Source organism: Delphinus delphis, chromosome 5 (genome assembly GCF_949987515.2).
Source record: "Delphinus delphis chromosome 5, mDelDel1.2, whole genome shotgun sequence".
Taxonomy (NCBI): domain Eukaryota; kingdom Metazoa; phylum Chordata; class Mammalia; order Artiodactyla; family Delphinidae; genus Delphinus; species Delphinus delphis.
Window position 1 is genome coordinate 14,560,039 of NC_082687.1, and position 14,916 is coordinate 14,574,954.

Below are 14,916 nucleotides of genomic sequence, written 5' to 3' on the forward strand. Positions count from 1 at the left end.
TTTACAAACTCGTTTGCTCTGTTAATTGAAGTAGGTGTGTATCAAGACTCTATTTATATAAAGGTTCAAGTCAGAGTGCCCGTTGAATAATATTATGATGAAATACTGATCTTAGGTCTCTATTCCGATAGCACAAGCAATAAATCATTTGAACATGCCTGTTTTTCCTCAGCTTCTGAGAGCAGTTTCTGAAATGGGCTTCTGTTTTCCACCAAGTTGCATGCTCTGTGGGTGATGGCTGTAGTAGGTTGGGAGGAAAATGTCTTAGGCTCTGTCAATCCTTGAATTTGATCCTTAACACATTTTTAAAGCTTATACCGTCTCATCACCTTATGGAGATACAGAAGGAAGAAGGAAAGTTGCTAAAGAAAAGGACAGGTAACGTAATTACTGTTTTATTTAGAATGACTCCAAGATTGCTGCTTGCCAAACTTGCCTCTTTCCACTGGGTGGCTACAATGTGGATACTCGGCAACCTCTTTATTCAACGGAAGATAAAATATATCATTTTCCCTTAGCAAAAGCTAAATTCAAATGTCAACATATTTCACACAGACATAATGCTTAAAGTGAAATTACCATTATTTACTATGTCTTTCCAATCATAAAGTTTTTGTTGTGGTAGTAATCTGGTTATTTGTTTGGTTTGGATCAGGGATAACACAGGTCTTTGACAATCACATATAATAAAACAGCAACAGTGCTTTTTTCACTGACTGTCACTTTTTGTTCCTGTAAAAGTTAGAGAATACCATTTGTTAAAGTGTAGTCTTTGATCTAGATCTTGAAATAATGTTTTTAGGTTCTTGAAATTCCAGAAAGATATTAGAATCATCTAAAATATTCAATTTGAATACAAAAAATGAACTTGCAAATTCATAGAGACTAGAATAGTCCCAAACTGTTCCCCTTTACTTTTATCTGATACATGAACATATTTCACTATGCCTGTACTTTATAAGAGGATATTATTACACCACATGCCCTATCATATTGCACTAAACTTTTATTGTCTAAGAGAATATATATTATGCACTATTTTAAAATAATTACTTTTCTGTACAAATGGTGTAATTTACTTCTATACTGCTCTTTCATATTTTATATTAGGCAAACTAACTTTCTTGAATTTTGAATCCATTTCTACTCATAGATATATTTACCCTTATAACTGGGCTACAGATGCATTTTAATGTGCAAGCACTAATGTGTTTTTACTGGAAATGAATGTTCATACAAAAGGGTTTTATTCTGAACAGAGAAAAAAAGAGAAGACAATAAATTACATTTGAGTTCAGTCAGTCCATGATTAAATAATCAATTAAGACATTGACTAAAACTGAGAAATGTTAGCATTCATCAATAAACTTGTTTAACGTGCTGAGGGAGTTTCTGTTGTTTAACATCCTTAGTTAGAAGAAGAGATAATACACGTTCATCTACATGAGGCGTTTTTATGGCTCTCATAATTGCTGAGAAATGAATCTAGCCACAGGACCCAAATGACAATGATTAATGAAGATAAAACGCTTATCCTCACAACATTTTAAAATAAATAAGACTGGAAACTCTGGAGTTAAATTTGATTAATCAGTATCACCTGTTAACATGATTATCTGGTGCCCTCACATTTTAAGTAAGAACTGTAACAGGCACTTCAATGAAATGAAGTCTCACCTGTCTCCTCTCTCTCTCTCTCTCTCTCTCTCTCTCATTCCACTCCCACACTGGCAATGAAACATGGTTAGTTATTTAATTAGAAGAGGGTAGTCCCCAAACATTGGAGTTTTCAGATGTTAGACTTATACTTTTGCCACGCAAAGCACTTTTGAATCACTGCTCACTGCTCATAAAATGTATACTGACATAAGGACAAATATCTGCATATTTGGCATTTTCAAAGCTACAGCTCACTTTCCAAATTAACTTCAATTTAATGTCACAGTAACTTTAACACTATGTGTAGAAGGCTAGATATGTTTTAAGTACCTGGAGATACTCTTCTGTGTCTTTCAAAACCTCATTATATAAACCTAAGGGAGCAACTTTTTTGGGGGCAGGAATACTCAAAGTGAGAAACCACATTAAAACTTCAACTCAAAACTCGTTTTTAATTATAAAATTATAACAATATTTTCTAACATTTTGTTTATAAAGCATCCAAATATTTGCAACAGAATATATTGGGTTGGCCAAAAAGTTCCTTCAGGTTTTTCTGTAAGATGTTACGGAAAACCCAAAGGAACTTTGTGGCCAGCCCAATATGTTTTGGGTTATCATGAAAAGGCAGAAATTCTTCTGAGAGTTCTAATCAGGTAGAGAAGAGGAAAAAAAAGATACTATTTTTGATCTTGTTAGCTCATAAAATTATTACTATAAAGTTTTTAAAATAAAAATCTCCACAAATTTAGAGATTATAATATTTAAAATAAGAGAAACTATAAATTTTTAAATTATTGGATTTCTTTTTAAAAACTAGAAAAAAGGAGACAGTAGATCTATTAATATTGCTCAAGGCAAACTTACGGTACTTCAAAAAAGTCACATAAAACACAGCACTGAGTTTCTGTTCTAGTTTAAACATCCTTGAACTAAGTGAGTGATACTGGAACAATATCCAAGGTCTCAGATTCATGGAGCTCTCTTCCACAAATATATAAGCAGTAACAAAACCAAATACAATCTGAAATCAAAGAAGAGCCCATACATTGCTTTAAGGAGCTAGGTTAAGAAAGAAAAAGAATGAGAAATGTGGGGCTTTGTAACTGCAGACCAGGCAATCCAAAAATAAAAGCAGAATGAAAATACTGTAAGAGAAAGATGTGTCTTAACTCTAAATAACATAAAACTCCCACAAATGTCTAGTTTTATCTTAAATTCTGCTAGAAAACAACATTTATACCAAGCATAAGGGAATTCCCTCACTGTCCAGTGGTTAGGGCCCAGTGCTCTCACTGCCAGGGCCCCGAGTTACATCCCCGGTCGGGAAACTAAGATCCTGAAAGCTGCGTAGCTCGACCAAAAAAAAAAAAAAAAATACACCAAACATGAAAAAAATACCAATAACCATTAAACAAATAGAAGTAATTACATGTGACACTTTCAAAATATATATTACCTAGATTATTCATGTTGTTCTAAATTATGATGCTGAAACTTTCTATTGCAAATATAATTTGAATATATGAAAGTCCTGGTGAATTTGCTTTGCCTTCAAGTCAACCTATTTTTCTATACAGTAAGTCCCCTACATATGAACCTTCAAGCTGAGAACTTTTCAAAGATGCGAACGTGCATTCGCATGTCCAGTCGCGTAAGTTATTCACGTGCCTGGTGTACACTGTCACGTGCATGCATCCTCTACAAGTGGTTGTGCTTTTGTGTACTTTACAGTACTGTATAGAGTACAGTAGTACAATATCCTTATTTCAAGCCCAGAATGTCCGGAAGCAGGCGTAAAAGCAGCGGTGATGTAGCTGGTACTACTGTACTTTACAAGGTACCATACTGTAAAAGTAAAAATGTTTTCTTTATTTTTTGTGTTTGTTCATCTTTTTAATGTACTATTTGTGTGAAAAGTATTATAAACCTATTACACTACAGTACTATATAGCCTATTATGTTAGTTGGGTACCTTGGCTAACTTTGTTGGACTTAACGACTGCACTCTTGGAACAGAACTCAGTATATATGAGACTTACTCTATTTCTTTGTGTTGTTTTATCATGTATTGAATTATGCTCGTTAGACACACTTGTGTCTTTTTTTTTTAAGAAAAACAATCCACATTTGCATAAAGGGCTGGTTTTCTCAAAAAAAACTTGCATGTTTTTTTTCATAAAAGTGTTTATGGATTTATGCAGTTATCTTTCAATATTCATTGTAAAGATAGAAAGTCAAGAGTGGAGGTTGTAGCCAGGGCTTAACAGGCTCTGACTTAAAATGGCATTTTTAGAACTGGTATTAGGTTAATTTTCCCAGATTGTGCAGAAAGGAAGAAATGCGGTTATGAAAAGAGAGAGCTTCCCACAGGCCATTCAAAGAACCACACCATGTCCAGGAGTTTGCAGTACTTTGGAGCATCTCCTCAGACAGCTCCGTTTGTTGCTTTGGGGGAAGCAGTGTCTGCAGCAATCCCTCTGCTCTCAGTTCAAAATTATTGACCTTTAATTTCTTTAACTTCTAGATTTCTTTGCCCATGGTTTACAGAGTTGGAAGCCAAAGAATTCTGCTCTACATACTTTAGATGTATTAATTCATTCAACCCTAATATGACTTACAGTATATCTTATCCTCATTTTATATCCGAGGAAACTGAGGCACAGAGATGCTAAATAACTCACCAATGGCCACACAGCTAGGAGGTGGTGGAGGCAGCATTATGAGGCAGTGGTAACCACTAAACTACCAGGGAGGATGGGCACACACCACTAACAGTCTCTAGCATGTGGCTCCCCAAAGCCAGACCGATTATATATTAAATCTAAGTAAGATTTAATAAGACAGTTACAATGCAAACTCAGCTTTAAGAACAACCCACTTCCAACCAAACTGCCACCCTTAAGTTTCTCTGCACGGAAATCATGGAAGTCCTGCTACCACTCACACTACAACCCTAGCTAGTCCTATGTTTACTAACATTGGATGCTTAAATCCAGAAGATACTATACCTATTCCCACTGTTATATTTCAGAAAGTAAATTATAATTCTATGCTTGTAAGTCAGTCTTCCTCGAAGGATGAAACTGTCTCCTCAACTCTGTGTCCCTAACAAATAGCATACAGTGTGGGACATAATAAATGCACAATAATTGTTCAGAACTTTACTTCTAAATAGCATACACTATCCAAATGAGCTAATGGGTTTCTAATTCGTGGGGATGCGAACAGGTTTGTTTTTAACTGCCACAAACACCAAAGTCAAACTAAAAAAGATATAGCCTAAAAGAGCAAGGGAAGAGCACTGCCTCAATCCCCACCCCACAAGCGTCCCCATTATCTCCATGAAGTGGTTGCAGCCTGTAATTTTAATGTTTCTTCTCAGAGTGACTCCCTCTGCTGCTCCAGCAAAGCCATGACCTAAATCAGAAAAGTGCTAAACGCAGTTAAGGCACTCTGGCTATTTGCACTAATTGGAGAACCCAGCATACATTAGAGAACAGTTATTTTTAAGTCTCAACAATAATTCTAAGAAAGCTAAGAAAGTTTATTTAGGACAGCTCGGTGCCTCCTTCAGGTCCTCAGGGGGGTTGCTCAAAAAAGGATCAGTATGTATTCTGATCAGGACAACCAGACTACAATGGGAGATGCTCTAGGACCCTGTCTTGTTGAATTTGGAATCCCCAGTATCCAGAACACAGAAGGCCAGGAAGTCAATAAATGTTAACAATTTTGTGGTTCCTCATTCTCTGCAAGTACTTGAAAAGTTTGCTCTCTGAAGCCTTTTAAGTATTCCCTAAGCTAGAATACATGAAATTATTGTTCTAAACAAAGGTAAACTAGCCTACTTTTCCTTACTGCAAATTCCAAACGCGAATTTATGAATTTACTCTGCTCCTAAAATAGAAAAATATATGGTATACTTGTCATGAAATTCAATCTTTCATGCCAATTGTCTATTTGTACCACACCAATACGCATAAATGCACGAAAGTAATTTTTACTCTTTTCTCAGAAGAAGTATATTATTTTAAAAACATTACAAATTATCTTACAATAATAGAGAATTATCCCAATATAATTAGAATCTTCAGTAATTTCCTGTTCTGAGTTTGGTGGTGTTAACACTCATAACACTAGTTGGTGCTAGATAAGCGGAATATCAATGCTGTGTAAATCCAGAAATAAAATGCATTTATAAAACAGGAGGGCACTAATTCTGAAGCAAACTGATCAAGTGCACACGCGTGCACACACACACACACACCCCTACACACACACACACACACGCGCGCGCGTGCGCCTTTTCCTGGTAAAATCTTTCATTCTTGAAAGTCAGAAACACCACAAATTCCCTGGAGCTAGGAGTTCCCAGCAGTCCTGAATGAAACAATTAGAACATAGCCAGATAGGAGAAAGCTGTTGCCTAAAGTCTAGAGAACCTCCCAAGGACCTGTTTAAAATGACTGATGTCTTTCTTCAAATCACACTTACAAAATGAAGTACACTCACAAATAACACCCGTTCTGCTTTTTTATCTTAAACACCTGTTATTTTCTTGGCTCTCTCTGAAGAGACACATATTTCCTAAAACTTCCAATTTTCTAGTATCTTTCCAACAACAGAATAAAAACCTTTTCCACTGTGTAAAGTGCTTAAATTAACTTTCTCATCTTAACTGCATACATACTTCCATCCATAAAAAATAGTTTATTCCCATCTTTAAGTCCTCAGCACAAGGAAATCATACCTTGAGGGAGCAACAGCATCTTTGATTTACCTAGTGATCTAGTCCGAAGAGAGAGGAGAAAGGAGAAGACATTAGAAGGAAAGGAAGGTCTGACTATCAGAGAATTATAGGAGTGTGACTCTGAGAAGAAAGTGTATGTATTAGTAGTTCAATAGTAAACAGGCTAGGGGAATGGAATAGAGTGATAGTGATAGAAGCTGAAAGTAGGGTTTGGTGCTTTCTACATTTTTGATACCTAACACACAACACAGGAATAGCTGGTATCCTGCAACATGGAGGAAAACAAAGATTAAAGTGGCGGAATAGTGTCTCTCAAAGACCACAGATTCAAACATAAATAGTTTGCTCACCAGGAACTGAAAGAAAAAAACTATACTAAACGGAGAAGAACAGCAGTGAAATGCACACACCCAAAAGAATACATTTAATTATTCCACTTAAGATCAGAAGAGTAGGTTCAATCCTCAATCTCTGGCTTGCCTGGTCTATAAGATGAAAAAAGTGTAAGTGGCAAACGCTCAGTCTGTCCTGACTGTCTTTTCTTTTCATCTCTTCTCCCTTCTTCTTTCAATATTAATCCACTCACAATCTCCTGTCTAATGATCTTTATTGATCCTTTTTCCTACCCAGTCTTTTTAATTTGGCTGTAGGAAGCTCTCGGCAGGGATCCTATGTCTCCTACTTGGCATCTTTGGGGACTTTAACTTGTCCTTTTCCCAAACAGTTCTCTCACCGCCTGGTCCCCCTCCCACTCGCACCCTATAGCTTAGTCCTTTGTGCGACCAATAACAGCAGGCGAGTTCCACAGGGAGTCACGCGGTTGATTCCACAACAATTCATCAGGTTGCTCCCTTCAACTTCCAAACACCCCCTCTAAGCACCCTCAGCAGCCGTCCTGAGAACTTCTCCCAATTTCAAGAAACCTGCAATAAGTTCATGATTCTCAGGGGAGACTCCTTTGTAAAATGGACAGGCAGATGAGCTTTAGACATATGACTGAGAAAACCAGGGCCAAACCTCGGGGATGGGAGGCATTTGGCAAGAAGGGAAGGAAGGATTTATGAGCGTGGCTACTTGGCGAGGCAGCAGGACAATTTACTCCCGAAGTAGCTGTGGCTAATCCGCAGAGCCTCGCTGATCACGTACCTCCCGACCCGGAACACACTAGCCTACGCTCAGCGCCCCCCTCCGCCTCCAACGCCCTGGTCCCCAGCGCCTCCGCAGATCTGAGGGGGATGCTGTCGGTAACCTCCGGAGTGTCTGAGCATCTCCGGGGAGTTGAGGCTATCGCCGCACCTCCTCTGCTTTCCAACTTTAGAGCGAGTGTAACCGAGAGGATGGGATGCCTGGATTACCTCCGAACGCTGCAAAAGCCTCCTCCATCCCTCGCACGCCCATCACAAGGAAGAGCTGAGCTCCCTCCCCTGTGCCAGCGGCCGCCACAAAACTGGGCGGTTAAGACCCAGGTGGGCCCTCGGCTTGTCCAGAAGGTGGCGGGGGCACTGGGGACCCAGACGACCCGAGAGAGACCCCGGAGAGGGGCGCCTGGGCTCCTTCCTCGCAGTCTCCCTTCCACTCAGCTTCCCAGGCTCGGAAGGCTGGGATTTGCCTCTATCACCTCACCCTCGGAGGGCGAGAAGGAAACTAGGCAGCGAGCCCCCGGGCCTCCCCTTCTCCCTTACCCACCCGCAACTCCTGGCCGAGCTTCTCCCCCAACCCGGTTTTGCCCAGAGCCCCGGACACTTATTTTCAAGCTCAGACGCATCAAATTAAAATGTCAGAGTTATAAAGTGGCCGGTTACCCCGGGGAGTTTCGGCTTTGGTTTGAACGACCAGTCCGTTTCCTCTAGAGCCGGGGAGGGGGGGGCGGCGGCAGGGGAGGTACGTTTCTCCGTCGCCAGCTGGGAGGGAGAGCCGGAGAGAAGAGGGTAAGAGGGCGGAGGAGGCGCGCACACCCCGGGGCCTGCTGCGGGCTGCGGCGCGCGGGTCCGGGGGCGCCGCGAGTCTCCGCAGCGCCCCGAGCAGCAGCCGAGGGCCACCGGCGCCAGCGGGTCCTCGGCCGCCACGGACACGTTTCCGTAGCGGAGCGCCCTTCGGCGTGTGGCGCTCAGAGACTCAGCGAGGATCCGGCAACCCCCGACGTGGCACAGCGCGGGGAGCCTCTGCGCGTCACGGGGCCTCTACTGCAGGCCACGCAGCCACCCGCGCCCAGAGTCTCTCCAAACCTCGCTGTGCGCAAGGTACAACAACGTGTGAGCGTGCAGCAGAAAGTGCAAGAGACACATGCCCGGAGACAGACGTGGGTCCGACACCCCGCGCGTCCGGGCCCATCCGTGCCCATCTCGGAAGACAGATTCAAAATCATCCTAACCAAAGCTTCTTGACTAGTTGGGAAAGTAGAATTTAAAGTGGTTTCCAGTTGAGGGAGACGAGGCGGGTTAAGGAAGCCAGGGGAAGTGGGGAGGAGGAAAGGAAGAAGGAGGGAAGGAAGAAGCGAAGGGAGGTGGCGCGGAGCTCGGCGGACCCCCTTACCTTGAGCGGCCGAGCCGGTGCCGCTGGCGCTGAGCAGGGCCAGGGCAGGTAGCACGAGCATCTGCAGCACGTATCCCAGCCCCAGTCCGCAGCGGGCCGCTGTCGCCCGCAGACCTTTCCTCATCGTCGACAGAGGTGCGCCGGGGGGAGGCACACACGGAGGAGCGCCGACAGCGGAGAGCCCCACCGGGCAGCAGCGGAATCCGTGCACCGCGAAGCTGTCTGAAGGAGTAACGACGACCGAGCGCCACACTCCACTTTCTCCAAGGGCAGGGGCCAAAAGAGGGTGGAGAGCAGTCGCTGAGGAGGAGTTTGGACGTCCCGCTTTCCCTGTGCCTGCTAACAGGCGGCTCCGTGAGCGGCGGCTCTGCCCCCACTTGGGAAGTCCGGGAAGGCGCAGGGCGGCCACCTCGCCGCTCCCCTCAGCAGCGGGAGCAGCCGCAGCTCCGCCGCGCGCCGAGCCCGAACTGTTCCCCGGGTCCCCTCGCCTGTGCCGAACACACACAGGCACGCGGGGCGGGGGGCGGGCGGAGGGAGAGGAAGAGAGAGCAAGAGGAGGAGGGAGTGGAGGGTGGGAGTTGTGCACAGTGAGGCGCTCCCGGCTCCAGTCTCGGGGTTCTCACGCGGGCGGAGAGACTTCCCGGCTGCGGCTGCGGCTGCTGGGTGGCCGAAGAGGGTCACCTAGTAGTGCGGGGCGCACGGGCGCGCCGAGGGGTTCGCCCAGGAGGCGTGGAGGGCCCAGCCCAACTCCGCTGGGATGTGAGAGGCGGCGGGAGCGCGCCCGCCCGCCCGCATTAGGGAAACGAGGACTGCGGGAGCGGCGTGCCCGGAGCCGGAGGTGGAGAGCGGCTGTTGGTTTCTCTGCGGAAGCTGAGGCGAGAGCGACCTGAGGAACGAAGCGTATTGGGAGCGTGGGAGCGCGCCGGCCTCACGCCGTGCGCCAGACCCGGACTTCGAGAGCGCAGCGGGCGCGCCCCGAGCCCCTTGGCTGTGTCCAGTCTGCCGCCTCCCAGCTCCTCCACGGCGCCGCCAGAGCCTGAGCCAGACTCGCCGGGACTGGACTCGCTCTAAGACTTCGGGTCTTGCGGTTGATTAGGCGGGGGTGGGGGCGGGTGGGGGTGGGGTCGGGCTCGAGCTGAAGTCCTGCGGGGCCGGGAAGAAGGCATGAAGCTTTTGCAGAGCCCCAGCCCGCGGCAGTCTTGGAGTGGTCAGCGCCACTCAGACTGCTTTATGCTCTGGGTGCCTATGACTCCTCTGTAGTGGAACAGAAACCAAAAGCTCAAGGAAAACTCATTCTTCAACAGAGCTTTATTTTCGTGCACCTTGGTGGCTGGCAAGGTTGAGTATGTAAAAAGTGGTGAGATGAAACCGGAGAAACTCCCAGAAACGATGCACAACAAAATTTGTAGATACTCACTTAAAGTGATGGTGGAACCTATGACATGTTTTCCAGATTCCTAACGGTGTGTGTGTAAGGACTCAAACTGCAGTGCGTTTTTATTATTTTTCCTCAGGAAAGAATTGCCTGGGTAGCTAAGTCGTGGATCCCTGTTGTAATGGTGAAGGGGAAATGTAATAATGGGTGGATAAAATAAGGAAAGGCTAGACAAAAGGAAAGTGGATGGATGGAAAGTCCAATACACATTGGCACACTGACCTTCCAGGAAGAAGAAAACCACTTCCCAAGATTATTACATTTCTAAACTAATATTACATAATATATCAGAGAAATTTTAAGCTGTTGGTGCCAAGGGGGCAATGTGTAAACACACACACAGGCAGGAAGCTTGTGGTCTCATCTTGGCTGTGGTCCTAACTCATTCTGTCATCCTGGACAGGTCAGGTGAACTGCATGTCTCAGTTTCTCCATCTGTGAAATATTTTATTAGATAGTTTCAAAGTTAACCTCCATCTAAACCTCTAGCCAATAAGACCTGTCTTGGATGAGTCTGGTAGATCTGAAAAGGTCATTCTTGGCAAAGACATTGACAAATCTGGCCACTGCTCATTTCTGTGGAGGCACAGCCTGCCCTGCTAAAATCACTTCTTCTCCCTCTTCAGCTTCGCTACACCAAGATACCAAGATGTTTTGGTAAGAAGGTCAGAAGTTCCTGTGTCAGACTGTCTGAGCTTAATTCTTAGCATTTCGTATTACTAGCTGACCGACATTGAAAAATAAAGCTTGATGCTTCAGTTTCTTAATCTGTAAGATGGGTCTATTTGCAGTAGCTATCTTCTAGGTTTTTGTGAGAGATAAATGAGTTAAACATATGTGAAGTGCCTGACACATAAAATTGTTAGCTCCTGTTCTTATTTTTGAGGAAAGATTCCCATCAGCTGCATGCTGGCTAGACCAGTGCTGTCCAACAGAACGTTCTGCAGTGAGAAACATATTTGTATCTATGCTTTCCAAAATGGTAGTCATTAGACACATGTGGCTATTGAGCACTTGCAATGTGACTAGTGTGAATTGGGAATTTTCATGTAATTAATTAATTTTAATTGCCACATGGCTAGGGACTACCATGTTGGACAGTGCAGCTCGGCCACTTATAACATGTCATTTATTTTGAGGATGGAATCAATAGAAAGGGTTCTGTTTATATTTCATACCTGTCCTTACAATTTTTTCCAAGAAGCAGCTTAAATACTAAGAAACCCTCACGTATACTCACTCTATTAACATCTAAAATTTGTTTATTCATTTGCAATTTTACCAGTTATCTTTTCCAACTAGAATTTAACTCTTTAAGGCAGAGACTTTGCCTTGTTCACCATTTCAGCCCCAGCTCCAAACACAGAACCCTATGTAGAGTTAGTGCTCAGTCAGTATTGGTTGATTGATTGCTAGAAAAGCTCAGTAGAGAAGAAGCCTCAAAGTCTAGTTAGTTAAATAGAATTAAATTGTTACATAATTCTATTTGGGTTATTGAAGTGCTCAATGACAGACACTGCATAAAATTAATGCTTTGAAAGAAAGAGTAAGAGACAAGGGGAAAAGTAGTTCAATACTGAAATTCAGTCTATAGAGAGCAGGAGAATGTTTTGAGAAATGGTAGGTAGAGATGAGGTGGGAAAGAGAGGGAAGAGTTAGTGCACAAGAACAAGGACAGAAAAAGTACCAGCAAATCAATCAGCTTTACCAAACAGGTGACTTTTCTGAAATCTGTAATTGCAGATGGAACTTGCCTTGTGTATCAACATCCTGCCTAGTTTTTTTTCATGGACGAGAGAATGCAGTGTTGCATAGGCCTCTGAGCTAGAACTGCTAACTTACCTCACTTAGATCTGGGCTCACGTGTCACTACTTAGAGATTCCTTCTCTGACCAATTTACCTAAAATAGCACCTACCATATCACCCTCAACAGCATATACCTGCTCTGATTTTCCATATAGTACTTATTTTATAAAAAACATATGCTTATGTTCAAGTATACATAGATGTATGTATGTATATGTATATGTATGTGTATAGGTATATGTATATCTGTTGAATACTCTCCAAAAGAATGTATGCTTCTCAAGGGGAGGAATTTTTTTCTTAACACTTTCGCTGGTCTATACCCAGAACCTAGAAAACTGCCTGGCTCGTAATAGTTGGTCAATAAACATTTCTTGAACATTGAATGGATGAATGAGAGCCAATGGATCTTAAAACTAAGTCCTCAATTAAAACTTCTTTTATTTCCCCCAAGACAAATTTTCAAATTATGAATAGGGTTTTCTAGTCATTGGCTAAAATCATATTGGGGCAAATTTTCACAAAAATGAATTTAACTATGACTTTTTCAGGATTGGAATACTGCAGGTGTTTAAAGAACAGACATGAAATTCATCTCATTTTGAAAAATAAAAAGCTTCATTTAAATCCATGTACAAGGGCTTCCTTTTTCTTGGCTGCAGTGAGTGGAGAATTAGCTCTGAGATAATAAACACCAGTGACAGGTGCTAATGGGAATTAAACATGCAAATCCCTGCATATCCCTCCAGAAATCTACACCTAGAAAAGTATGCTATTTAGCATGTAGGCTGCTTAGTTATAGTATTATTTACTCTAAACTAGTATGGAAAAAGTTTCCAGCTTAAGGCTTAAGACATAAAAAACAGTGAAAATTTATTTTAATTATAGAAATATTTTCTTTCATTTTATCTCATATGTTTGATTCCCCATTTTTTGTCTTTTTATATATTTTTAAAAATAAATCATATCAGAGATATTATTAACTGGCAACATATAAGAAGGAGGATTTTAGTGAATATAAAGGGGATAGTGATGAGGAAACTCACTTAGGAGTTGGCGGTTCATAGGCCTCAGGTAAAATTACTGATAGACATCAACTGAGGAGAGCCAGATGGTCCAAATTCAATTGATTCAATGCCCATTCTCTGCCTCAGCCCACAGAAGGAAATTTGGCCTGCCATAAACCCATACACTCTGGGGCTTTATATTAATTGTATTAGACAAGACCCTTTAGGTTGCAAGTGAGGGAAACCCAACTCAAACCACCTTAAGCAAAAAAGATAATTTATTGCTGTACATAACTCAAAAGACATAGATAGGGCTTCCCTGGTGGCGCAGTGGTTGAGAGTCCGCCTGCCGATGCAGGGGACACGGGTTCGTGCCCCGGTCCGGGAAGATCCCACCTGCCGCGGAGCGGCTGAGCCTGTGAGCCATGGCCGCTGAGCCTGCGCGTCTGGAGCCTGTGCTCCGCAACGGGAGAGGCCCCAACAGTGAGAGGCCCGCGTACCGCAAAAAGAAAAAAAAAAAGACATAGATAAAAATATCTACGTTAATAATGGCTAGTGTTTATTGGTCACACACTGTGTGTCAGGCACTGTGCTAGGCTTTTTACCTGTCCTATCTCAGTTAATCCTCAAAATGAAGATTAAATTAAAGTACTATTATTATCTCCATTTTATACATGAGGAAACAGAGGGCTTAAGTAACTTTGCCCAATCTGATTTCAGGGATCATGTTCTAGATCCAAGAACTTAAATACCACCACTCACAGGACTTAGTCCCTCCCCAGTTCCCCCTAGTCTCTTAGTTCTGCTCTCCTCTGTTTTCACAAACCCATGGTGTCCACACTGGGATGTCTGGCAGCTCCAGGTTTATAGTGTCTTTAGCATTATCAGTCTCAGCAAAAAGAGCACTCTCATTCCCATCTAGCGGACAAAATACCAGAATCATGACCCTGGCCTATCTTGGGACACATACCCAAACCTGAGCCAATCACCGTGGCCAGGTGATTAGAATATACTGAGTGGCAAGGCCTGGATCATGTGCCAATTTTTGGGACCTGGAAACTTGGATTGACAGCAGGGAGAAGGGGTTCCCGAGAGGAAAATCAATATACTGAGAAGGAATAATTAATATGAAAGAACAGATGCCAAGAAAATGGATGTAGGGCAGACAAAATAACTCTGCCTATTCTGTGGTGTGGAAGGGGAGAATGAGTTCTTCTTCAAGCTTGAGTTTTGTCCCATAACACATCACTGCACCAAATGAAGAGCTGAAGGACAGCTCCTAGTAGATTGCTTTTTCCATTAATTGGGAAAATTGAGTACTATTCAATTCAGTTCCATTCAGTTCAAAACAATTCAATTAAGTTCAAGTCAACTCAATTCAATTCAATTCAGAAAACTTTCACTCAGCCCCTGTTACATTGAGGCTCCATTCCAGGATCCCTGGCAAAGAACACTCATCAGTAAGGGTCCTTGTGCACCAAGGGTTTACAGTCTAACAGATAATATAGATGAATAAACAAAAGGATTTCACATAAATACAAAAATAAGGTGGAAATATAAAGATATGAGAAAATCTTAACTAGGGGAATCTGAGAAGAAAATTACCCAGAAGGAAGACTTAAGCACTTGTGTATCAGTAATGATAAGCTTAACACAAAAGGTGTATTCATCTCAAACAATAAGAAATCTGGGAGTGGGCACTTCAGAGCCACTTTGGACTAAAAGC

General features: G+C 42.9%; 1 protein-coding gene across 1 annotated transcript in view; it reads right to left on the bottom strand.

The window, feature by feature from the left end:
* UNC5C (unc-5 netrin receptor C) overlaps positions 1–9,199 on the bottom strand; it is a 395,930-nt gene extending 386,731 nt beyond the window's left edge. The window contains exon 1 of the mRNA XM_060011612.1: positions 8,942–9,199. Coding sequence (XP_059867595.1) covers positions 8,942–9,065 — 124 coding nt within the window. The 5' untranslated portion in view covers positions 9,066–9,199. The remainder of the gene's footprint in view (positions 1–8,941) is intronic.
* Positions 9,200–14,916: the final 5,717 nt, after the last annotated feature.